A 24,250-nucleotide genomic window follows, 5' to 3' on the forward strand; every position below is an offset into this window, starting at 1 on the left:
GCCAGGCAGTCACAGCAGGTTTATTGTCAGCGACAGAGCACCGCGAAGCTCTCCCGGGGGGCCCAGGCAGTGGCCGCAGGGGAGCAGGTGGGGGTGGCCAGGAGCGAAGGGGATGCTGAGGTGGAGGCCTGGCCTCCTAGGATCCGTGTCCCCTCCCACCTCTCTGGGCCCAAGAGCATCAGTCCAACAGGCAGGGGCCATCCTAGGGGTGGTTTCTGGCTAGATCTGTCCTGGGCAGGAGGGGTCCCCAGAGCCTGGGCCAGTAGCAGCGAGGGCTGCAGGGTCCGCGGGGAGCAGCCAGGCTTCACGGAGAAGCAGGAGCTCCCCAAGTCCCCTAGAGACTTGAGGTGGGTGACAATGGACCCCCTGCTGCCTGGTCCCTTCGGATTCACCCAGCCGAGGAGAGCCCTGAGCCTTGCTCCCCAGGGAGGGGGACTGAAGTGAAGAGCCAGAAGCACATGGGGGCGGGGGACGGGGTCTCCAAGCACCGGTCAGGGGGCTCGGCAGGGAGTGTGGGGCAGGCCTCACGTCTGCAGCTCCAGGAGGCAGCTGGGCTCGGAAGGCGGTGAGCTGGCTGGGCTGGATCTGTGGGCCTCCTGGAGGTCCCGCAGCACCTGCAGCAGCTGGGCCAGTGGGTCCTCAGGGGCTGGAGGCAGATGTGGGATGGGGGCAAGGTGGGGCCAAAGGCCAGAGAGCCCCTGAGAGTGGGACCCCGCCCATAGCAGCCCTGAAGGGAGCTCGGGCCCCTGCAAGAGTCCACACGGGGGGGGGGGGGGGGGGGGGGGTGACCTACCTCCACCAGGGCCTGTGAGCACAGAGCCCGCCTCTGTGCCCGCGCTCAGCTCCCGGTGCTTCTCCCTGCGGGGGAGGACAGAGTGAGGGCTCCTGGTGCCCTGGCCAGGAAGGCTGGGTGACCCCCCTGAGCTGGACGGGGTCCTAGGACTGAGGGGCTGACCCTTTCAGTCTGTGGGGAAGAAACAGAGGCCCAGGTCTTGGTCCCCTGGCACTTTTCCTCTTCCAGCCTCCTCTGGTCCTCCCCACTTTCAAAATGGGGCAGCGGGGGGGGGGGGTGGGGAGCGGGGGGCGGTGGTCATCAGAAGGCACCACTCCTATTTCAGAGGGCCCTGGGGAAAGGGGCCAACTGGGGCCTGAAAGTCCCTACTATTAACTGGCTGTGGAACCAGCTTCTTTCTTCTGGAAATAGGAAACTGACAATTCAAGCACGGTTCCTAACCGGGGTCCACCAGACCTGGGCCACCCTGGGCCCTCTCAGGTACAGTCCTGTGAGTTTGCACAGAGGGAGAGTGGGCGGCCAAGTGGACCCCAGGCTTGAAGTTCCTTAGTTAGGAATTCGACTGGCTTGGCCCTTTGGATGGTCTCCCTGATCTGTTTTGGAAGAGAGGTGTCCCTGTGCTAAGATCTAACGGGGTCCTCTTCCTCAGATCCCTTCTAGGTCCTGCGGGGTCGGTCCAGGCCCTCACCTGCTCTGTTCATTTACTTATTCGACATTTACCACGAGAGAATACATCTGCGTTGTTTCTGGCCACCAAGTGTCCAGTAATTGGTACCAGCAGCCATGGGAAGTGGGTACAGCAGGGCTGAGGACAGGCCACCATGTCAGTGGATCAGAGGTGCGGGTGGCAAGGAGGTGGGCACAATGAGAAGGGTGGCCGAGGCGTTCTGGAGGTGGGAGAGGCTCTCCAGGCAGGGTGCTGTGATTGGGACTATGAGCCCTGGTCCCGTGTTGGGACCACCCGAACACAAGGCTGCTTGGGTTCAAACCTTTGCCACTTCCTGGCTTAAATGGGGGTAACCGTGGGTCCCAGGAACAGAGCAGACAAGGTGGTGGCTTCATCTTGGAGGTGGAAGATGAAGTCCCTGAACAAGGGGGCCAGAGTAGGGGGTGGAGAGGGAGCTGGTGACAGGGCCCCACCGGCAGAAAGGAGGTGGCTGCAGGGTGGCCTGGAGGCTACTGGTGACTGTGGCTCACAAGGGGGCAAGTGGTTCTAATCTGACCGCATGAGCTTTGAAGGGTTTTGAGGAAGAGAGTTAACTGCTGGAAACAAGGAAAAGTCGTGAAGGAGCGAGGACCGTAGCCCCCCTCCCCCAGGGCCCGGGGACAGGAGTGTGGGAGAGAAAACCACCCCCATTCCGCAGACTCGGGGAGGCAGTACTCTCAGGAAACACCGGGTTGCTTAAAAATATCGCCATGCTGGCCTTGTCCTCCAGAGCCTCTGAGTCAGTGGGGTAGGGCGCAGGCATCCCGTTGGTTCCTGAGCTGGGGAGCTGGGGCCAGGGCTGGGAACCAGGGCACCACGGAGGTGGCTGAGGAACTCGGAGAGGTGGCCGAGGGCAACCCCTGAGCCCGAGGGCACAACAGGAAGGCTGGACAGGCTGGGAGGCTGGGGCTTCCACAGCCCATGGACCTTTGCCCTAAGTGCCTCATGCCACAGAGACCTATGTGTCCCTCCCCAGGTGTGGCCACCAAAGGCAGGCCCGTGCCGGGCCTGATGCGAAGGGAGAGACCAGCCACACAGAGCAGCCCTGAGCCCGAGTCCCAACTCTGGGCCTCGCCTGGCACATTCCCTGGGGCTGCACGGGCCCCCTCACCGCAGCGCAGGCTCCACGCCCAGCAGGTGCCGGTAGATGAGCTGGGCCTCCAGGTCGTGATCGAGAGGGTCATTCCACTCCTGCAGGGTCACCCGTGACCGGGTCTTGTCACAGCCCAGATCTGGGGGCACAGAGAGGGCAGGGTGTGGGCAGGCCCTGTGAGAGCTTACGTCCAACTTCCTGGGAGTGCAGGTGGGGACACTGAGGCCGGGAGAGGGACAGGAATACACTCAGGGGCCCCAGGAGGGCAGCAGCTCATCCCTCGGATTTGCTCCTGAGCCCTGGGACACACGAAGGCAGAGCGTGGGAGCTGCACAACCTTCTGGAAGGAAGAAGGGAGTGCCCTGGAACCGTAAGATCACGAGGAGGGAAGCTGAGGGGTTTGTGCCTTGGAATGAGCTGGCCCTGCCACTTGCTGGCTTTACGACCTTGGCAGAGGTACTGGCCCTTGGTAAGCCTCAGTTTCCGCCTCCATAAAATGGGCTACCAGACCCTGCCACCTAGTGCCCTGGGCAGCCCCCCTCACCAATGACGAGGGTTGTCACCAAGGTCAAAGCCAACGGCTCCAGGTCAGGCCAACTGACCAGCGACACCCTTGTAAAGACCCACCACTGCTCAGTCCCACACGCGGGCCCGAGCTAGAGTGGGTGGGTCAGCTTCCGAGGGCCTCCCGTGCCAGGCTCCAAGGGCTGAGGCTCTTCTGTGACTGGGGAGCAAGAATTTTGTGAAGCAGCCGGAGGTAAGGGAAGATCATCACAGTTCCAGAACTGAGTTGTGCGACAGGGTAGCCACTAGCCATGCCTGGGGGGGCTCAGTCAGTTGAGCATCCGACTTCAGCTCAAGTCACGATCTCGCAGTTTATGGGTTCGAGCCCCACATCGGGCTCTCTGCTGTCAGCGCAGCGCCTGCCTCAGATCCTCTGCCCCCCTCTCTCTCTGCCCCTCCCCTGCTCCTGCTCTCTCTCGATGAAACGTTAAAAAAATAGCAATACTAAAATAAAATTATATACGAGAAAACAAAGTTAAAACTCAGTTCCCGGGCCACACTAGCCACATTTCAAGCCTAGACACACGCTCACGACCAGCACGTACTCAGTACTGGGCAGCACAGACACATACCGTTTCCGTCATCACCGAAAGTTCTAGCAGAGGCTCCTCCCGGCCAGCCCTCTAGTGCCCAGGGTCCCCCCGCCCACAGCTCCGGTACCCGACTGCGAACTCCGGGGCCCTCTCTTGCTCTCATCAGCAAGGAATTCCTAAAGCGCGTTCCTTGGAACGCTGGTTCTGCAAGAACCTCAGTCCCTGGGCAAGACAAGGCTTCCTGTCAAGTGAGTTAGGGAGCCCTGGGTCACAGGGTGTTAGAAACGGGATCCCAACTGGGCTTCAGGCCACCACAGGGCCTTCCGTGTCCCCTCACGCGGCACACACACCACACGGCATTTCCCAAACCAGCCAGTCACGAACCCTCCTTGCCCGGAGCACCTGCAGGGGCCGGCCGGCCTCTGGCGAGTTCCCGCAGGCGCACAGGCGGCCCCCCAAGCCAGGCCAGCAAGCCAGGGCCTGAAGGCCCCGCGTGGATGGGTGCAGGGTAGGGGCCCGCGCCTCCTCTCCCACCTGACTTGTCCTTCTGGTGGCAACAGCTCCACTTGTCCCCGCGGAAGACGCCAGGGTGGTAGGAGCCGAGCAGGCCAGGGTTGCCGATGCTCACCTTCCGCAGCGCAGACAGCCACTGGTTCAGCTCGTTCACGCACTACAGGCGACACGGGGGGCGGCGGTCAGAGGTCACCCCCTCCGGGAAGCCCTCCCTCCCTGGCACTCCCAGGCACGTGGGCCAATGCACAAAGCGTGGGCTGGACCGCGGCCACCACCGGCCCCCTCCGCTGTCCCTGGGGCAGCATACCCCCTGCCGACGATATGTGGTGGCCCTGCTGTCACTGTTTCCCCCTGTGGCTTGGGACAGTCACTTCCCACAACAAGCCAAACCCCTCCCACTTCAGCCTTCCTTCCTGGTCCCTGCGTCCCCCCTAGATGGTCCCTCCTTCACAGTGGCCCTGCTCAAATGCCACGCGTCGGGGGTCCTCCCCCCGCCGAAGCCTACTTCATCCTATTTCCCTCCCTAAGTCTCCTTTGTGCTCTTGAAGGCACTGCCACCATTTGACTTTTAAATATTTATTTAACATCCATCTGCTCCCCTGGGACACGAGCTCCACCAAGGCAAGGCTGTGTTCCGCCTGCCGCTGAACCCCCACCGCTGAGAACAGCCGGGGACCTTGCAGGTGCTCACCAGATATTTTTTAGATGAGTGAATGAGTTAATACGTGAAAAGACGAGAAGGCGGTTTGAGGTCACGCACTCGGGGCCACACACTTCCGTAAACGTGTGATTATTACGTGTTGATACACACACACAAACACACAGGCACCAACACACATACTCAGAAATCCAGTTTCCTGCAAACAGGTACAACACGAAGCTCCAAATCATGGGGACGTACACGTCCAGACGCTGGGCCTCGCACAGACCTACATGTGGGTAACCGGACAGGCCCAGGGAAAGGCAGGCACGGCACCCCGAGTCTAGGACACAGACACACGAGACGCGCACACACACACACACACACACACACACACACACACACATGCCGGATCTCACACCCTGCTGGACCCGATGTGGCCAACAAAGGGGTAGGGGACTCCCTGGGGCCTCCGTGTAGCCGCCCCCCAGGTGGCCATTCCCACAGCGCCCCTCCCCTCCAGGGCCCTCCACGGCCCCCACCCTGCACTGCAGGTAGACCGTCTGGGGCTTGCCCGCATCGTCCTCGTAGATGAGCTGCATGACGTTCGAGCTGCCGAAGCTCTTCTCCTCCACCTTCTCCGCCGCCCGGATGCTGGCCGGCTTGATGAGGGCACTTTTCTGGAGTGGGTGGAGTGGGCAGTCTCAAGGTCCCAGCCGGGGCCCCGCCATTTCCTAGTTCTGGGCCTTAGTCTCCCTTTCTGCAGCAGCGTGGGTTGGCGTAGAGGACCCAGCTCTGTGAGTGACCTCGGCCAGATGCAGTGCAGACAGATGGTAACCGATGCCTGGCCTCTCGAGGGTTCCCGGCGGCCCCGGGAGGTCTGAGCATGGGAAACATTGTCTGGAATCCCAGCATTCCCCAGGGCTGGAAGGTAGCACCTGCCGGAATCAGACCCTGTGGCTTTTCCCTTATGAATAATTCCCCAACTTGCCTTTACCTTGCCCAGCTCTAAGAGTCACAACCCACCTTCTGGCCCCTTCTCACTCCTGTCGTCATCCAATATGGTAAGACACAGACGGGATGATGCGGAGTTCTGCGCCTAACAGATCTGCATCCCCGAGGGGCCCCCAAGCTGCTGAAACTCCGCCTGTGCCAGCAGCCCCCAGCCCCTTGTCTCTCCCATCAGAGCTTGCCGGGGCCCTTAGCACACAAATAACCAGTCCCCACGGCCCTCTGGAGAGCACCCACACCCCCCAGCCTGGCATCCAAGCCCACCAACCCCTGCTGGCCTCAGTGATGAGCAGCAAGTGGGGAAACCTGGAGGGGAGCCTTGGGGACACACATCTGAGCCATCTTGGGGTAGAGCCTCCCAAAGGGCAGAGGATGGAGGGGCACCTGGGTGGCTCAGTCGGTTAAGCATCTGACTCTTGATTTCGGCTCAGGTTATGATCCAGGGTTGTGGGATCGAGCCCTGCACAGGCTCCATGCTCACCGTGGAGCCTGCTTAAGATTCTTTCTCCCTCTGCCCCTCTCACATGTGCTGTCTCTAAAATTAAAAAAAAATTTTTTTTTTCTATTTTAAAAAATCAGGGGCAGGGCGCCTGGGTGGCTTGGTCAGTGAAGCGTCTGACTTCGGCTCAGGTCATGATCTCGAGGTCCGTGAGTTCGAGCCCCGCATCGGGCTCTGTACTGACAGCTCAGAGCCTGGAGCCTGTTTCAGATTCTGTGTCTCCCTCTCTCTCTGCCCCTCCCCTGTTCATGCTCTGTCTCTCTCTGTCTGAAAAATAAATAAACGTTAAAAAAAAAAAATTAAAAAAATCAGGGGCGCCTGGGTGGCTCAGTCAGTTCAGCATCTGACCAGCTCAGGTCATGATCTCACGGTTCGTGAGTTCGAGCCCCGCGTTGGGCTCTGTGCTGACAGCTCAGAGCCTGGAGCCTGCCTCGGATTCTGTGTCTCTCTCTCACTGCCCCTCCCTGCTCATGCTCTGTCTCTCTCTCTCTCTCTCTCTCTCTCTCAGAAATAAATACACATTTAAAAAAATTTTTTTGGGGGCGCCTGGGTGGCGCAGTCGGTTAAGCGTTCGACTTCAGCCAGGTCACGATCTCGCGGTCCGTGAGTTCGAGCCCTGCGTCAGGCTCTGGGCTGATGGCTCAGAGCCTGGAGCCTGTTTCTGATTCTGTGTCTCCCTCTCTCTCTGCCCCACCCCCGTTCATGCTCTGTCTCTCTCTGTCCCAAAAATAAATAATAAAAATGTTAAAAATAAATAAATAAATAAATCATTTTTTTAATCAAAAAAAGAAAAGGGCAGAGAATGTGCTGCCCATTCTGGGGTACACCTGCTGGAGGGGAGACAGGAGGGGGGCAGACGGGGGTGGTGCTGCACAGGGGGATAGGCGGTATGTCCACAACAGGGCAGAGCTCAATGCTGAGCCCAGAGGGGGATGAGGGAAGGTCCTGCTGGGCTCTGCTGAGGCTGAAGAAAATGCTGAGGGGACTCAGTGGCCAGGCAGCTGCTTAGAGTGGAATGCGCTGGAAAGCGAGAGGCCCAGGCTGAGGAGTCACCCAGGGAGCTCAGTTCCCCCATCGGCTGCTCAGGGCTGGATTGGGCATCCCCGGAAGACCGTCCCCAGAGCCTGACTGACTGGGGGCCGGGTCCGCCCAGCTCGGGGTCAGCAGGTCTGCCCAAGAAGCATGCCCTCCGCCCCTCCTGGGAGACAAGCACAGAGGGACCAGCCCAGGGCCTTCAGTCATTCCACTGGCCAGGATCCCGCCCCGTGCAGGGCCCAGGCGCTGCACCTCAGAGCGACCATCTCCTCTATCCTCAACAGCTTGGCACGTAGGGACCGTCATCCTCAACTTGAAGGCCAAGGCAACAGGGCTCAGAGCGACTGAGACCCTTGCTAAAGCTGGAAACCAGGACTCCTCCCAGACCCTCTCTAATTCCTTGATTTCCCGGAAGCACCCCTCAGCCCCCCACCCAATTCATGCACCAGGAAGCCAGGACTGACACTGCAGCACTGTCCCCCCACCCCCGGCCCTTGGGGAAGAGAAGCTTCCCTCCCGTGAGTCTTAAGAGACACTGTGGCTGCCACCCGAACAGGGTCCTGCCCGACCCTGGGATGGGCTCCAAGGGAGGGACAGGTGCCTCCAGGGTGCCCCCGCTTGCCTACCTCCTTCCTCACCCACCTTGGAGTTGGGCGTTTTGGCGAAGCTGAGGGCCTCGGTGGTGAGGGAAAAGTGGAGTTTCTTGAAGGAGGACATGAGGGGACCCTTGCCCTTGGTCCTGTGGATGAAGAGCGGCCCCTCCTTCACCGGCGGCGCCTGCAAGCTCAGCGCCCGCTGCAGGCCCAGCTCTGGCGGGCAAGGGAGGGAGGGCAAAATGTGAGCCGAGACCAAGCTGAAGCAGGGACTCGGGCAGAGCAAACATCAACAGCAGGCAGTGGGCAGGGCCTCGAGGGGCACAGGCGGCAGCGGGCAAGGCCATGGGGCAGGGAGCGGGGCAAACATGACCAAGAGGCCGCAGACGCAACCAGAGAGGCGCAGAGGTAGGTGGGGACCGGAGACACAGGGCGGGGCGACGACACCTGGAGGGCTGTGGGCGGGGCCGGAGGAGGATCCGGTGTGGGCGGGGCCACCAGCCGGGGGGCGGAGCAAACGCGTGTCTGGGGCGGTTGCGCGGGGCGCGGGGCTTCTCTCTCCGGGAGAGCTCACCCTCCTTCTCCTCGATGTCCACCAGCTTGGTGATGAAGTCCTTCAGCTGGGCCACGCCCTGGCGCACGGTGGGCTGCAGCGGCTCCATCCAAGCCTCCTTGGCTCTGGAAGCTGGCGCGTCCATGTTGCCCACGTTCTGAACCGCCTGAGGGGGGACAGCCGCCGAGGGGGGACAGCTCTGCTGGGTCAAGGGCCCACCCCTGCAACCTCCCCCGCCCCACCACCAAATCTGTGCTACCCCCACTGTAGAAGCAGAGGTGGAGGCAGCACACGCACTGCTCACAGGCCCATTCCATCCCCATTGGGACTCGGCGCCGAGCACCCCATGGAGTCTGAAGCCTTTCGGGACCCGACAGTCGAGGCTACTTGAGCCCAACCGGCTGGCCTTTCACAGCAAGTTTAATATCAGCCTGTTCCACTGGGTGTGACGACCCCAGCCTGGGAGTGAGTAGAGCTGGAGCTACAAGGCCCCCTATTCACACGCAGGCTACACGGCCTTGGGGAACCTCTTGCCCCTCGGAGACCCGTTTCCTCATCCACACGAGATCGGTGCCCGTGAAAACGCTTTGCAAACTATAAAGTGCGGTGCTACAGGTGTTCCTGGAGCCAGTGGGGAGCACACCGCTGTCCAGGCAAGGGCCCCCCGGGCACCCGGTCGGGCATCTCGCCAGTGTCCACGGGCCCGCACCTTGGCCAGCAGGAGCAGGGTGCGGCTGGTGCGGGCGTCCGCGTGCCGCTCCCGCAGGTGGAAGAGCTTGGGCGCCATGATGGCGGGAGAGACGAAGCGCAGGCACAGGAAGCTGGTGACGGCGATGAATGGCACGTTCTAGGGGGTGCGGGAGAGCAGGGGCTGGACTCCCCGAGGCCGGGGCTCGGAACAGCCCGCTGGGTTTTGGTGCTGTCCCCGCCTCTCCCTCTCCCCACGACCCCGCCAGGCGCTTCGAAGCCCCACCCCCCCAACACCGCGCCTCCGGGCGCCACAGCTGCCCCCTTCCCCACCGCTTTCTTCCCTCCGCCCGGCCCCACCGGCAGAGGGCGCACCTCGTGCTGGGCGCTGGGGAAGCGCTCGCGCACGCGCCGGAAAAGCTGGCGGAAGGTGGCGCGGACCACGGCGGGGCATGCGCGAACGGAGCGACTGAGCGCGCTCAGCAGCGCCGCCAGGTGGGCGCGCAGCGTCTGCGCGCTCTGCTCCAGCACCTCGGCCTCTGTCTGCGGGCGGTGCAGCCCCGAGCACCTGCGTTGGCCCGCAGGGGACCCGCAAGAGAAGGTCGAGGTCAGCGCCCGTGCACACGGCGGCACAGGGGCTCCTGGAGACAGGCGCAGTAAGGCATCAGCGGAGACAGGGGCACACAGGCAACGCACAGGTGGGCAGAGCGATGAAAAGGTAGACCCAGGCCCAGGCAGAAAGGGCGAAAAACATACATTTGCATAAAGGGCCTGACACCCCCGCCCCCAGGGATCGCCCCCGGCCTCACCCTACGTCCTTGACTTCCACTTTGCTGGGGTCCAGCTCCACGTACTTCTTCTCCTCAAACACCTTGTCAATGATGGGGCCCAGGACGCCGTGCAGATACCGCATCCCAGCCACCTGGGGGCGGCGGTGAGTGGCGTTGGTCCCGTCTCCCACCTCCAGCTGCCTGCCATCTCCCTGCAGCTGACCTCCCAGCCACCCCCTACACCATCTGCCTGCTGTGTCTACTCAGGAAAGAACTGGGCACACGATGGGGACGGCGCGACACACTGCTGCCACAGGATGACTGCATGGACGGATGAAGGCAATTCTTAGCCTTAAAGGGCCCTGGACACAGGAGACTGGAATCTAAGCTCCCACTCTGCTTCTTGGCCCTTCTGAAACTCCTCATCTATGAAACAAAGAGCACGTATCACTCAACCTCACCTTCAGAAAAGACTCCATGGACTTCGAGGCCAGAGAGTTGCTCCGGAACAGGGTGTTAGCCTCACCTACGAGCAGAGGTTCTAGTGGGTAGGGGGGTTGAGAGAGGGACCAGGCTTTGGGGGAGGACAGAGGACCTTGGGATCCCCCAGCCCACTGCCCCAACTCTGCCTTTTGCTCTTTCCTTTGCCCCCTAATCAGATCAGGCAGCTTCCTACAGGAAGACTTCCCAGATTTCTCCCCTCTCAGCATCTCTGGAGTCCTTGGCTCCTGGCTCCCCTCTCCACCACACCCTCAGACAGGCCACTCCCTCCCAGGCCTCACTGGTACGACCCAGCTCCAGCTGGAAGAGCAGGTCCAGAAAGTCTTTGGCCAGTCCCTGCCCCAGGAACAGTTTGAGCAGGTTGGTGGCCACATCCTGGCGGCATTCGGTGCTTGTTGTCTCCTCGATAAGTGCTATCAGCTGCCCTGGGCCCTGCAGAAGGCAGCAAGGAGAGGCAGGGTCAGAAGACGCACAGGGGAACCCAAACCCTTCACTCTGAGGGCCTGGGACCACCAAGGGGAAGGGGGAGGGGTGCTTTCCCACAGAATGGCGAGGGACCCTGGGCATTGGTTAATTCCTTACCATCCTGAGAACTGAGAGTTTTGCTCTTCAGAGCAGGTTTAGAAGGACAGGGAGAACAGGGAGAACAGGCCTGCTGTCCCTGGACCCTCCCACCTTCCCCCGGGGCCCCCTCACCTGGGTGCCCAGCTTCACCTCACGGCACAGCAGCTGCACCAGGGGCTGGTAGCAGCCGGAGGGCAGTACCGTCTCGTCCCGCAGCCGCACCTCCAGCTGCAAGGAGCCCAGGTTGCCCCTGGAACGGGCAGCCTGTGACCTCTCCACCAGGGACCCAGGCCACCTGGGCCGTGCCCCCTCCCGCACTGCCCCCATACTCCCCCTTGGGGCCTGCCCTCCACCTTGGCTCCCTGCACGGCACCCCTCCCACTTTTTCCCCAAGGTGCTCTCTGCTTGGAAGGCCCTTCCCGCCTCCAAACTCAGGGGAACACCACCCATTTTCACCGCCTGGCTCCCTGTCACTTCTAGACGCCTTGAACTCTGCGCTTGACCCATATGGACATGCGGGGCTCCCGGCTTTGAATCTGTAAACTCTCAGAGATCCGCTCCTCCACATACACAATCCCCAACTGTCATAACAACCTGCCAGGGGAAACTGAGGCTCGAGGGGATTAAGCAACTCGCCATAATGGATCTAACTACCAAGCTCCTCTGCTCAGACCCCTTCTGGGGAGGGTGCTGACCAAGGCTTAACCTCTCTAAGGCCCCCACGTCCAGAAGCACAGGACAGTTCACCAAGTGATGCACTAGCACATGGTCTCATACACAGTCGAAGCCGCCAAAACGGCTCGTCCCATGGAAATGCCTGCTGCGGGACTCAGCCCCTGCCCTGCCCCTGCCCCGCTGATGGTGGGGATGGGGGGGTCTGGGGTCCTCTGCAGAGAGACAGAGTGAACCATCCAAGGTGGGGGACACTGCTGATCCCCTACTTCCGGGCTGAGTGGTGAGCGAGGAGGCCAGAGGGCTTCCTTGAGGGGGTTGCCAGATTTACCAAAATAAAAATACAAGAAACCCAGTTAAATCTGAATATCTTTGGTAGAAGTCGGTCCCCGACATCGCACGGACATACTTACACTAAAAATTAGTCATTGTTTGTCTGAAACTCAGCTTTAAGGGGACAGCTTGTATTTTATCTGGCAACCTTGTTCCTGGAGAATTTGGGGGGAGAGTCAGAGCTCTGGGGACTCAAACTACGGTCTGAGGTCTGCAGAGAAACCCTTAAAGGGAAAGGGCTGAAGGCCTGTTCCAGAATCTGCCAGAAGGTGGAAAGCAGGAGACTGCCTTGGAGGACAGGGCTGAGTCCAAGGCTGTGAGAAGCCAGAGGCGGCAGGATAGGCCAGGATAACGGAGCCTGGGCCATCGGGCAAGCGCAGAAAGAAACCTGGAGCTGCGTCAGCCCCTCCCCCCACCACACGCAGCCCCGCCCATTGGAGCCACTGTCCGCGCCCCCCTGCCCTGGGGACCCCGAGCCCACCAGCCCCAGGCACTCACTCTCCCCGCTGATTCTTGGACTGGTCGGGCTGCAGCCGGAACCAGCCCTCCTCCTTCTGGGCCGCGCACAGTTTCTGGACATTGAACACCACCTGGGGACAAGGCAGAGGCAGGGGGGCCGCGCTGGGGCTGGGGCTGGGGCCCTCAGGGCTCTTCCTTGCCAAGGAATCTTCCTTTGGGGGAGTCCCTTCCGGGGGTCCCTGAGCACCAGTGGCTGGCCCTGGGGAGTGCCCCTTTGAAGCAGCAGCAGGGCGGGGTGGGGGAGGAGGGGAGGAGGGGAGAAGGGGGGTGGTTCTGGAATGGAGGCGGGGCAGGTGCAGCCAGAAGGGGCAGGGTGCTCACTTTGCCCAAGAAGTCATTCCTGCTGACGAGGTCCCAGTCCCAGGCTTCCACACACAGCGCCTCCGCGGCCCCCTCCTCCAACTCAAACTCAAACATCTCGTTCCAGCGTGGGTAGCGTGATTTCTTCACGATCTGCCCAAAACGGGGTGAGTAGGGGTGGGGTGACCCCAAGGGGCCCCCCCAAGGCCCAGCCACCCCAAACACCCCACGTGGGATCCCTGCAGGGCCCTTGCAGCAGGAGAGGTATAAACTTCCTGTTCAAACCTTCCCCAAACCGGGAGAAATTGGGGCTCAGAGTGGGTAAGGCACTTGTCCAAGGCCACACAGCAAAAAGGTAGCAGATGGCACTGAGAAGCCAAGACTCCACCCCCTTCTCCTCCCAGGGTTGCGCCCACCACCCCAGAGGTGAGGAAAGCCATGCGGGGAACTGCTGGACTGTGCAGATGAACCCCGCACTGGTTGTCTCGGCCCAGCCCGCAGGGGTTGGTGCCAGAAGGGCTGGGATCTGTTAACACCCCCACACAGGTCACCCCGCTTTTCCAAGCCTCTTCTGTGGGACCGTAGTCCCAGCCTGACCTCCCGGGTGATGAGGGCCCAGGCCAGACCCTGAGCCTGCCTGCCCCCTCCCCAGCCCCCTCACCGAGGTCTCCTGTGTCCGGCCGCTGTAGCGCACTCGGACAAAGGGGTCAGAGGCACCATTCCGGTCCTTCGGGGCCAGGTCCCTGGGGAAAGTGGAGCATCCACTTGTCACATGACCGTTGCGGGGGTCATCCGGGCCCACCGGGTAACTATGCACAGCACCCCTCCCTTTTCTGGACCCTGGTTCCCACAGCGTTCACCCCATGGGCCTCCGGGGGCACCCACACCAGACCAGGGATCCTCTGACTCGGCAGGACTAGCTGCTGCTCTGGGGACTGGGGGAGGTGAGCGCATCCGTGGAACAGCCCGGGCCGTGCCGCCCCACCCGCAATCTGTTCCCAGGGCAGGACTGAGCTGGGGCCACCTCTCTGAGCCTCGGTTTCCTTGTCAGTGGAATGGAGAAGATCGCCCCAACAATTGAGATCACGGGCTTCTAGAAGGCCTGCCCCACAGGGCCAGGGGGGTTTCATGAGCAGCCCCGATAGGCCATCCTGCCCTGTCTCCACAGCTGGTCCTTTGCAAGGCCCAAGGGCGGTCAGGCGCCCCCAGCTCAGGACCCTTTGCGCCAAAACAACAAAGCCCATCCTTCTTCCATCTACTATAAATATTAGCTTCTGCTCTTTTTGGTATTTTCAGCTCAAAGCCTCTCATGCCTGGTTTTTTTTCTTCCTCAGAACCGTCTAATAGGAATCCCAGAGCTTGGCCTTGAGGACCTGCCCAGAAAGATGAGAAATGTTCTTTCTGCCTCTGCAGCAAAGGCAGCTTCGTAGGCCTCTCAGGACCCCAGCAGGGTCTGAGCTGGGGGCGGCGGGGGCCAAGGCCCCTCACACTTTACAGAGAGGTCTGGACAGACCACTCCTCCCACCCAGGCACCTGCTGAGCGGAGGCCAGGCTGGAGCCTCGGCCACCCACAAGTTTTCCGTGTGTTTGTGGCTGTTCCACGTTCCAGCCCCAGGACAGAAAATAAAGCCCAGGGGAGCCACAGTCCTCATTGGCAGGAGAGAGATCTTCCTCCCAGGGAAGCCACCCACCCACATGGGGTTCCACTCCCCACCCTGCCGCCCCAGAGGCGAGCAAGGACCCTGTGGAGGTGGGCTGGAGCCAGAAAGGAAGGCGCTTCTCATGGAACGTGTGTGACTCACACTCAGGCCCAGATGGGAGGGGAGCCTGCAGCTAAAAATAGCCGGGGTGGGGGGGGGAGGGGGAACCCTGTCACAGGTGACTCAGGCCCACCTTCCCACCCAAGCCTCCCTCCTGGAGAGAACCCCGCCCCTCCCATCTGGAGTTTTCCAGCAACTCCTTTCACCCCCCCACCCCACTGAGGACCCCGCTACACATCCATGCTGTATCAGGTCAAGTTCATACTGGAGTTAAAGGCAGCAGAAGCCCAGTCTTAGCACTGGGCCTGCACGTTCAGAGTTTGGGGTCCCCTCTGTGATGCCCAAAGCTCCGCCATTAGAACCTCACCCCTTTCTCCAAGAGACATAGCCTCCCGTGTGCGGTCACCCAGGAAACCTCTTCGGGTCCGAGGCCCTCCTCGTGGGAGGAGGTGCAGGGCCAGGACGTGGAGGGGGGGACGGCACACCGGGAGTCCTAGCCGGTGTCCCTAGCTGTGTGGGGCCCTCCGCCCCGCTCCTCCGCGCCTCCCGTCTCACCTGGCCTCCAGCACAGAGCAGCGCAGCAGCCGGCGGGCCCGCGGCCCCGGCACCACCTCCAGGCGCAGGTGGATCTCGCCCTGCACCTCCTCATCGGGATCGACCTCCGTCAGGTGCGCCCATCCGCTGAAACCTGTAGGGCTGGCGGCTCAGCCGGGGGCCTGGCCCTCTCCCTCAGCCCCGCCAGGTGCCACCCGGCCCCCTCTGCAGGCCCCTCGGGGTCCTCTCAAGCTCCGTGAGGCGGGGGCTGTTGTCCCCACTGACAGATGAGGAAACTGAGGCTCAGCAGCTGAGCAACAGCACTTGGAAGAGGCTTGATGAGCATCCAAATCCGGTGACCCCTGTGTCCTTACTATTGTGTCACAAGGCATGTGACGGCTCTGACCCTGACTCACGACGGGACTGCCTTCTCTGTCCTCAGTTTCTCCAACTTAAAACAATGGCTCTTGTCTAGGGCTGCTGGAGGAGGAACTAAGGCCAGACGGGGAAGCAGCAAGGGAACAGCATCACTTGGGCCACTGGACCCTGAGGGGCTGGTGGGGGCGGCGGGCAGGAAAGGCCTCTGGCCTGGCAGGGGCCAAGAGGCTCCATGAGTCAGCAAAGTCCCCCCCACCCCCGCATGCCTGCCCGGCCTCACAGACAGGAGCAGGTGCGTGCCGGGAAGGCCCCGGGAGAGTCCCGGGGACTCAGACAAGCGGAACCTGTACTGTCTGAGAGCTCCTGGCCTGAACCCTCCCTGGCAGATAGGGACCCAGCCCAGAGGAGGCGCCGGGTCACACAGTGAGGCTGGGAAAGAGCTGACCCTGGAAACAATGTCAGCATCCCGGCAGTCACCAAAGGGGCCCAGCCCAGCCGCAGGCTGACCCTTCACAGGCTTAGGACACGGTAGCACTGGGGCCCAAGCTGGGGGGACTCCAGGGGTACAGAAAGAGCCAGCCCGATTGGGAGGAGGGGGCCTCTACACCTCAGCAATGGAGCATAGAGAGGCCCTTCTTCTGCCTGCCGAGGCTTCAGGTCCCACTGCTAGCAGCCCCCCTCGGCCCTAGGGGGTTGCAGTCCCAGCCAGGGGGCAGAATGGGGCCCAGGGCACAGAGGCCAGGGTGCCGGAGCTGGCCAGAGGCCCTTCTAGGGAGGGCAGACATGGCTCTCCCTGAGCACGGGCCCTGAAGCAGCCTAGAAGAAGCATCTTTGAAATGGGGGAGGCCAGGGACAAGCAGAGCAGTGGGGCAAGAGAGGAGGGAGGCCAGAGTGGGCCACAGGCTCCCTCCCGGGGGTCTTACCCTTAGGGTGAGCGGCCAGGGTGTCCCTGGTAAGGCAGACCTTCCCAATAACGTCGTCCCGGCTGGAGGATGAAGAGGGAACCAGAGCTGGGCAGGGCTCTGCAGGGGGCTCAGGACCCCCCTCCTGCCCAGTTCAGGGGCCCTGTGGGAAGCAGGGAGGCTGACGCTCGTCACTTACAGGAGCCTACTGCAGCAGGACCCATGACCCTCCCGTAGGCCCTGCATTCTGGACCCTCTCGTGGGTATGTACCCTGTTTCTGTGCACGGATGGACACGTGTGCCCACGCATCTGCCGAGCTCATGCTCTGTGGGTTCTCTAGCTCGCAGCCCCCACGCGCGGCCCAGCACACCCGTGCCTGTGTCCCCGCACACGCACACGTACGATGTGGTGTGAGCCCAGTGAACCCTCCGCCCCCACAGACACCCACACGCTCAAACCCCGATCCCTTCCAGACCCTTCTGGGCTCCCCCTCCCGCCAGGCTGTAAAGAGGATGCCAAGCGACCGGCAGTCCCAGCAGTGAAATGGGCAGGTGGTGGGGTCTGGGCCCCAGCCAAAGAGTGGGGGCCCACCCACCTGAGGGCATCCTCATCCATGACGTAGAAGGCCACCGCGTGGAAGGCGGGCGGCAGGTGCACCTGGTACTCCTCACCCCAGAACGGGCACAGGGTCTTCCACACAGTGGCTGTCCTACAGGAGAGGACCCTCAGCACCTGTCTGGGCCCCCCGCAGGCCCCAGGCCACGGCAAGACGGGGCCGTGTGACCTAAGTCCACCTTTCCCCACATCTCCTTCCACTCCCGGGAACAAGTGCTCTGCCAGTGGATGGTTTTCCTTGTCCTAGACCCTACTGCCCACCATTAATCATTCCTTCCTGACCTTCCTTGCTGCTCTGGGCAGGGCACAGGGCCGCATCCATCAGGCCATTTTCCATCTGGGGAAACTGAGACCACAGGTGGCCGTAGCTGGCCTCAGGTCCCGTGACGGGGCAGTGGCAGAGCCGGGACCAGAAGCCCGGCCTCCCAGCCTCACCCTGGCTCCTGATGCTGAACAGACTTACTAAGGGTGGGAACAGGGGGATGGCCAAGTTGACCCTGGAGCTAGACAATCCTCCTGGGGGGGGCCTGGGAGCCACGGTCCAGAGCCTGACCCAGAGAGGTCTTGCGTGGGCAGAGCCTCACCCAGCTCTGGCCAAACCCCCAGGGCAGCGCCCCTCAGCTCACGGGACTCGGCAGGGCATGTGGGGGCGGGGGTGGGGCAGAGCTGAAACCCCCAAGGACCCGGATGAAGGCTCAGGGCGTCACCTTCACCCCAACCACTTCTCAGGTAACTTGAACTCTGGAGCCTCGGTTTCCCTGTCTGTCACAGAGACAACCAGAGCCATCCTGCCTGCCCCCTCTTGGTATCGTGGTTTGGAGGGAATGAGGCAAAAGACCTGAGGTCCTGTTTGCAGTGGGGGGAAGAACCGCGAGTCTGTCAGCCTTGGCTGGCGGTCAGCCATGGGCGCTCAGGTGGGCGGAACAGGGGGGCGGCTCTGGCCACGAAGTCCGGGACACGGAGGGCACGAGACCGCAAAGGCCCTGCCCAGAATCGTGGAGCCCTTTTGTCCACACCCAGGGGAAATGGCCCTTCTGGGTACAGGCTGGGGCCCCCTGGCTGGAGCAGCCTTTCTGGGGTACAAGCACTGTGGGAGTCTCTCAGGAAGCGGGAGCAAGGGCCGGGGAGGGGGAAGGAGCTCTGGCTTTGGGCTCCGCCAGATTTGGGTTCCAGTCCGAATCTGCCACCTCCTAGGTAGGTGACCCTGGGCAGGTTACTTAGTCTCTCTGAGCCTCCGGGCTCCTCATCTGCAAACGCGATTTAATAATATCACAGCCAGCTCGTTGTAAGTTTTCAAATGGGCTGCAAAAGGTGTAGCACAGGGCCCGGCAGACTGTACTCCGTAAACGACAGCTGCTGGTCCTAATCATCATCCTCTGTCCCTTTTGAGGGCTGTAAAGATTGTAAACGGGGCGCCTGGGTGGCTCGGTCCAGTCCGTTAAGCGGCCGACTTCGGCTTAGGTTATGAGCTCACGGTTCGTGCGTTCAAGCCCCACGTCGCGCCCTGTGCTGACAGCTCGGAGCCCGGAGCCTGCTTCGGAGTCTGTGTCTCCCTCTCTTTCTGCCCCTCCTCCGCTCACTCTCTGTCTCTCAAAAATAAATAAACGTTAGGGGCGCCTGGGTGGCTCAGTCGGTTGAGCTTCCGACTTGGGCTCAGGTCAAGATCTCACGGTCTGTGAGTTCGAGCCCCGTGTCTGGCTCTGTGCTGACAGCTCAGAGCCTGGAGCCTGTGCAGGTTCTGTGTCTCCCTCTCTCTCTGACCCTCCCCCACTCATGCTCTGTCTCTTTCTGTCTCAAAAATAAACATTAAAAATAAATTAAAAAAAAAAACACAAAGGGACACATGTGCCCCTATGTTTATAAATAAATAAATAAATAAATAAATAAATAATAAACGTTAAAAAAAAAAAAGGGCAGAGTTGGTGAGAAGCCCTTGGATATAATCCCTGGATGGGCGTCAAGGTCAGTCATTAGCATGAGGAGTTACTGGTCGGGTCAGGTCTTTCTCCCCTCCAAGCGGGTATGTCAGGGCATTGGGGGTGGGGGCGGGAAACAGGGGATTAGATGCTCCAAGACCTCCCCCTTCTACCCCCCACCCCCACCCCCGTACCTGATGATGGGCTCATTGTCCACCTTCACGATGCAGTAGGGGTCGCTGCTGCCGGTGCTGCAAGACAGAAGGCCAGGGAGGGGCGGACTGGCGTCCAGCTGCAGGCAGGGTGAGGGCAGGGGTTCCCAGCCCTCCCCTCGGTGACCCCAGGAGAAAGACAATCAAGTCTGAGGTACCAGGGCCCGGGCTGGTGCCTGAAGGCTCCTCAGGCCAAAACGTGTGCCCCGCCATCAGTGTGGGAGGCGCCGAGGCTCCCCTGCCCAGATGCAGGGGAAGGGGAGAAACGGCTCACTGCCCCCCCCCTGCTCATGAATGGATGCCTCTTCCTGCCACCCTTTCCTCCCGCCCTGCCCTGTAACGGCGCCCAAGGAACAGCCCCGGGCAAGCTGGAGAAACCCCTATCCTCAACACCCAAGTCAGCCGATTTTCTCCTCTGAGCCCTTGAACCCTTACCCCTTGCTACTGCTGCTCCCCAGCCTGGACAGCGAGGCCCACCTCCCAGCCTCAGCCTCCCCCAACCCCCCCCCCCACCTACCCCCCCAAGAGCCCTGCCCCGTCCCAGAGGCAGGAAGTAAGGTCTCCCCTTCGGTCCCACTGCCTACAAACTCTCCATCTTCTCTCCATCCCGGGACTGCTCGTGAGTACTGTCCTCAGCTGCCATCCCCACCTGACTACCTGAGCGCAGGGGCCACTTCTGCGTCCCCCCAGGGGCTAGGACAGGGGTCCCAGGAATGTTTCCTGGATACACGAATGAATGAACAAATGTAACAGTCTGCCCCCGAGCTCTCGGCCACCCGGGAGAGAAGGAAGGGGCAGACCAACCTGGGACTGCTCAGGCGCCCTGGTCTCCGTGGGTGGGGGATTCCTGGGGTGGTCTAGGCCTAGGGCTGGTCCCAGGCAAGTAAGGGGGTGAGGACTGTCTCCAGAAGTGCCTTTCAGGCCCAGTGTCCATTAAAAGGAAGTGTATTTGCTTGTTGGAGGTTGGGGAAATTCCAAGTCTTGCTTCCCTTCTCAGAAGGGGCCCTTCCTGCAGAGGAAGCCACGAGATGCAAACATCTCCAAAGATCCTCCTGATGCTGACCGGAAATGTCTGCCAAGACTCAGTTCCCCACATGGCACGGTGGGGCCACGACGGTGGCTCCCGGCTGCCTCGGGCCCTGACCTTCGAAGAGGGCCAGCCAGTGGGAGAGGTTCAGTAAATGTTGGCACCGCCCTAGACGCCTTGCTCTTCTTCCTGTAGCCCCTCCCCTTGTCCTTTAGGAGCCCCCTCCTCCAAAGAGCCCCTGGGGAACACCCCAGCTTGCATCCCACCACCCCAAAGCCAGGGGGCCGTAGGCCTCCAGCAATCAGGGTCCTGTGCGCCCCAGGAGCTGGGCTGGGCGGCAGGGCCCCGGCAGCTGCGTGCATGTTTGCACCGGAACTCCGAAGGAGGGAGACATCGGTGTGGGCTGAGGCCTCTGGGGGGTGGACCCCCTCTACCCCGCCTCTGCCTTCACCCCTGGCACCCCTGTAGCCCAGCTCTGCCCACAGCGCAGTTCTCACTCAGCGAATGAATCTCTGAATGAAGAGTGAGGTCTGTGGCTTGTGTTACAGGCAAGGTCGCTGGAGTGGGTAAAGGCCCGGAGGCTGGAACAGACCTGCGTGTGCAGGGGCAGGGTGAGCTGGGTGGCTGGGTCACAGGGGGGCAGAGGGGCCGGTGTCAAGAGCGGGCTGAAGCCAGAGGCCCGACCACAATCCCTGGCCAGCTGCTGGGACCTGTGGCCCTGCCCAGTGCCCTCTGCCCTGATGAGGCCCCTGGGCTGGTCCCCTGTCTGACTTCTCCTTCCCCAGCCTGGCTACTTGCAGGGTCTCTATATTTAGGCCTTTGGCAGTTTCCAGGCCGTGGAAGGGGAAGGATCAGGGCAAACCCTGAAATAGTTCCGGGCCCGTCCCCAGGGCCACTGGGCGTGGGAGCCAGTCACCAGTCATTATGAGACTTAGCTCCTGTCTGGCTGACCCAGGCACCCAAGGATGGGAGACGTTAGAGGGAAACAAAACAGGAACAGGTGGGCTCTAAAAGCTGTCGGTGATGGGGAGCACAGCTGTGCTCTGTGCCCTTAAGAGAACGAAAAGCCCATGAGTGGAGGTGGCAGGGAGGCAGGCCGCGGCCGTGTGATGATGTCTCCCTCCTTAGAACAGTCTCAGTCAACGTGGGCCACCATAAAGGTAGTGAGCTCCCCGTCCTCAGAGGTGTGCGAGTCCCGGCTGGAAGAGATGCTACTCAGGAGACAGGCCGATGAGGCACAGTGAGGCAGGCTCACCACCACCCCTGCCTCCAGCACTCAGTGCGGGGCCTCCGGTGATCTTCAAACCCCTGACATCCGGGAGCTAAATCATTTGCATGGCATTTGCAAGGCTCAGTCCCCACAGAGCCCCACAGCAGGCCTGAAACCTTGGTCCAGCCAGGATTCTTGGCTTGTCAGCAGCAGAAAGAGTGGGTTTGAATGCTGACTTCCCTACCCAAATGCTGTGTGGCCTTGGCAGGTGACTTGCACACCCTGAGCCTCAGTTTCCCCTTCTACAAATTGAGCAGATCTACTTTATAGGACAAATAAAAGGATTAAATGGAAAGGTCCTCCACACCCCTTATTCCCCACCCCCTACTGTGGACCAGGCGACCCCAGAGCCCCAGGAATGCCAAGATGAATGTGTCCCGGTTCCTACCCTCACCCCCAGGCTGCCCAAGAAGCAGCAGCTGCCACCAAGGGCTTCATCCTAACTGCCCCCAAACTGCTGGGGGACACAAAACAGCAAATGAACAGCCCTGCCGGAGGGCACCAGGGAAAGCCAGAGCGGACGTCTGAGAGGGGTCCTGAAGGATGACCAGGAGTTTTCTGGAGGACTCTGAAGGGGCGTGTTTGAAGGCAGAAGATCCTAAACGTGTGCACAAGCAGGGCCGGGAAGAGCCCAACCCAGAGAGGCTGGCAGGGGATGGGAGCCGGGGTCACAGCTAGATTTAAGAGCCAGGTGACAGGTCAGAGCCACTAAGGGGAGGGCGGAGGAAAGGAGGTGAGGGGAGGTGAGTAGGGAGGGGGGCAGGGCAAGGAAAGAGATCCCGGAGGCAAATCAACAGGCCTCGGTGGCCACTCTCCCAGGGAAGGAGACCCAAGGCCCCTCGGCTGTGCAGAGGCAGGGCTGGCCAGAGAAGCCGGCACCTTGGCCCCCTGGTAGACGAAGTCCACGGCTTCACCACCCAGGGCTGGGGAAAGCCTATGGCCAGGCACTAGGGCCTGCGGGGATGGTGGCGGTGGGGGGGGGGGGGGGAAGGTGCCAGACGGAGGGGATGCTCCTCCCGGCAGCCACCAGCCAGAGGAGGCCCAGCTGACCTAGTTACCAGTGCCAGCAAGGGGGGTGCTCAGAGGCTGGGCCTGGAGGCTAAGACCCTCCTCGGAGTTCATTTGCCCGCTCTCCCCAGAGACCACAGGCTCAGCTCCGGCCCCACCTACGAGCTCAGAAACCCACCTGGAGATGGCCCTCGCAGCCCCCTCCCTCACCCATTGCCATAGCAACTGCTGAGTCTGGCCTCGCCTGGCCCAGGGGGCCTTGAACTAGAACTGCTCAAGGCGCTGAGAGAGCGGGGAAATTCACGGGGGCCAGGGGCCACTGCGCCTATGGGAGAGATGTCCGCGCCCCAGCCTCCTGCACCCCTCCCCATTCGCATCCAGGTGCCTGCTGAGGAGCCGGGGTTGGGCAGAGGAGGGGTGTGGAGGGGGGCTCCCAGACAGTAGACTTTGGACCCAATGCCGCCTCTGGGCTCCCCTTCCCCCACACCCTGCTCCAGGCAGCCAGCGCACCTGGAGCTTTGTGCTTAAGAGATTTTATTTTATTTTTTTAAGATTTCATTTTTAAGTGAACTCTACACCCAACCTGGGGCTAGAACTCACAATCCCGAGATCAAGAGTCACATGCTCTACTGACTGAGCCAGCCAGACACCCCTGTGCTTAAGGGATTCTGACCTCCAGTCTACAGAAGGGGAAACTGAGGCTTCAGAGATAAGATGTTGTCTAAGGCTGTATGCGAGGGAGGCAAGGATTGGATGGGGCAACTCAGCTCTGGAACCTACTGAGAAAGGGGCTGGGACAAGGGGCCCCTAAAACCTCCTCAAATCTGGCCAGGGACCAGGGAAAGCCCTAGATGTTGGTGTTGGTTAGGAGCTCTGGCCCCAAGATGGTGCTCAGCCATTTGGAGCCAGCATTTCACGTCTCTGAGCCTCAGTTTCCTCATTTGTAAAATGGAACGATGAGAGCGGCCTTGCTGGGCAGTTGTGAGGAGGTAAAGCCACCGCATGGCTCAGCCACCCCATCTTTGCACGGTACCGGCCTCCTGACCTACAGGTTCACCCTCCACGCCAGCGCGCAGCTGGAAGCCCCGGGACAGCCCCCCCCGCCCTGGGGGCGTGTTTCAGGTGCACACTCCCGGGTACTAAAGGTTTCGGAATTACTGAGGAAGACCCCTAGTTTCCAGGGGGCACCCCCACCCCCCCAGCCACACCCCCCGCAGTTCACTGAGGCATCTCCTAGCGAGGTCTCCCCCACGCTCAGCCCCTGTCCTGTTAAAGCTCTACTCTTCCTTTCTTGAGCCGCCGTTCGCTGTCTCCCTGCTAACTAAGGCCCCTTATAGACCCCCGTCCCCTCCCCAGTCCACAGCCCTTCCCTGTCACCCCCTGCCCGGTGCCTGCAACAAATCTTAACTGTCCCCATTTCCCTTCCAGTCCCCCACCGCGGCCACACTCGCCACACCCTCGCCGCTGCTCCACTTGTGGGCGGGCCGTGCGGACCCCAGAAAGGTCAGGCACAAGGGGCAGCGCCCCTCCCCAGAAAGTTGGGGCCCCCACCCGCGGCAGCGCTCACATGTCCTTGGCGGGCAGGTTCTTCCCCTCCACGATGCGGATGGACAGCGAGCTGCGCTTGGCCATCGCGGGTCCGCGACGCGGGATGCGGGTCCGGGAAAGCCGGACGCCGGGGTCGGCTGCCGCGGGCGGCCAGCGCGGGACTGGGCGCCGGGGGGCGGGGGGGCGGGCCGCGCCGGGCG

The 24,250-nt window shown here is 61.6% G+C and overlaps 1 protein-coding gene across 4 annotated transcripts; it reads right to left on the reverse strand.

Annotated features, from left to right (window-relative positions):
• On the reverse strand, window positions 1–24,250 carry RASA4B (RAS p21 protein activator 4B). Of its 4 annotated transcripts, none has more exons than XM_047838747.1 (21): window positions 24,070–24,250; window positions 19,180–19,236; window positions 17,050–17,163; window positions 16,475–16,536; window positions 15,195–15,327; window positions 13,541–13,622; window positions 12,901–13,032; window positions 12,559–12,650; window positions 11,188–11,305; window positions 10,773–10,923; window positions 10,452–10,516; window positions 10,030–10,142; window positions 9,596–9,788; window positions 9,243–9,380; window positions 8,555–8,699; window positions 8,030–8,196; window positions 5,385–5,522; window positions 4,224–4,359; window positions 2,611–2,731; window positions 794–858; window positions 1–646 (listed from the first exon to the last, which is right to left on the reverse strand). In XM_047838747.1, exons 1-21 carry the CDS (start codon window positions 24,132–24,134, stop codon window positions 525–527), a joined length of 2,409 nt encoding a protein of 802 aa, XP_047694703.1. In that variant the 5' UTR covers window positions 24,135–24,250; the 3' UTR covers window positions 1–524. The 4 variants fall into 4 exon arrangements, with proteins under 4 accessions (XP_047694703.1, XP_047694704.1, XP_047694705.1 ...); XM_047838748.1 differs by having other exon boundaries at window positions 17,050–17,158; window positions 24,070–24,208; XM_047838749.1 differs by lacking the exon at window positions 24,070–24,250 and adding an exon at window positions 20,002–20,211 and having other exon boundaries at window positions 17,050–17,158.

The sequence above is a fragment of the Prionailurus viverrinus genome, chromosome E3 (genome assembly GCF_022837055.1).
Source record: "Prionailurus viverrinus isolate Anna chromosome E3, UM_Priviv_1.0, whole genome shotgun sequence".
Classification (NCBI taxonomy): domain Eukaryota; kingdom Metazoa; phylum Chordata; class Mammalia; order Carnivora; family Felidae; genus Prionailurus; species Prionailurus viverrinus.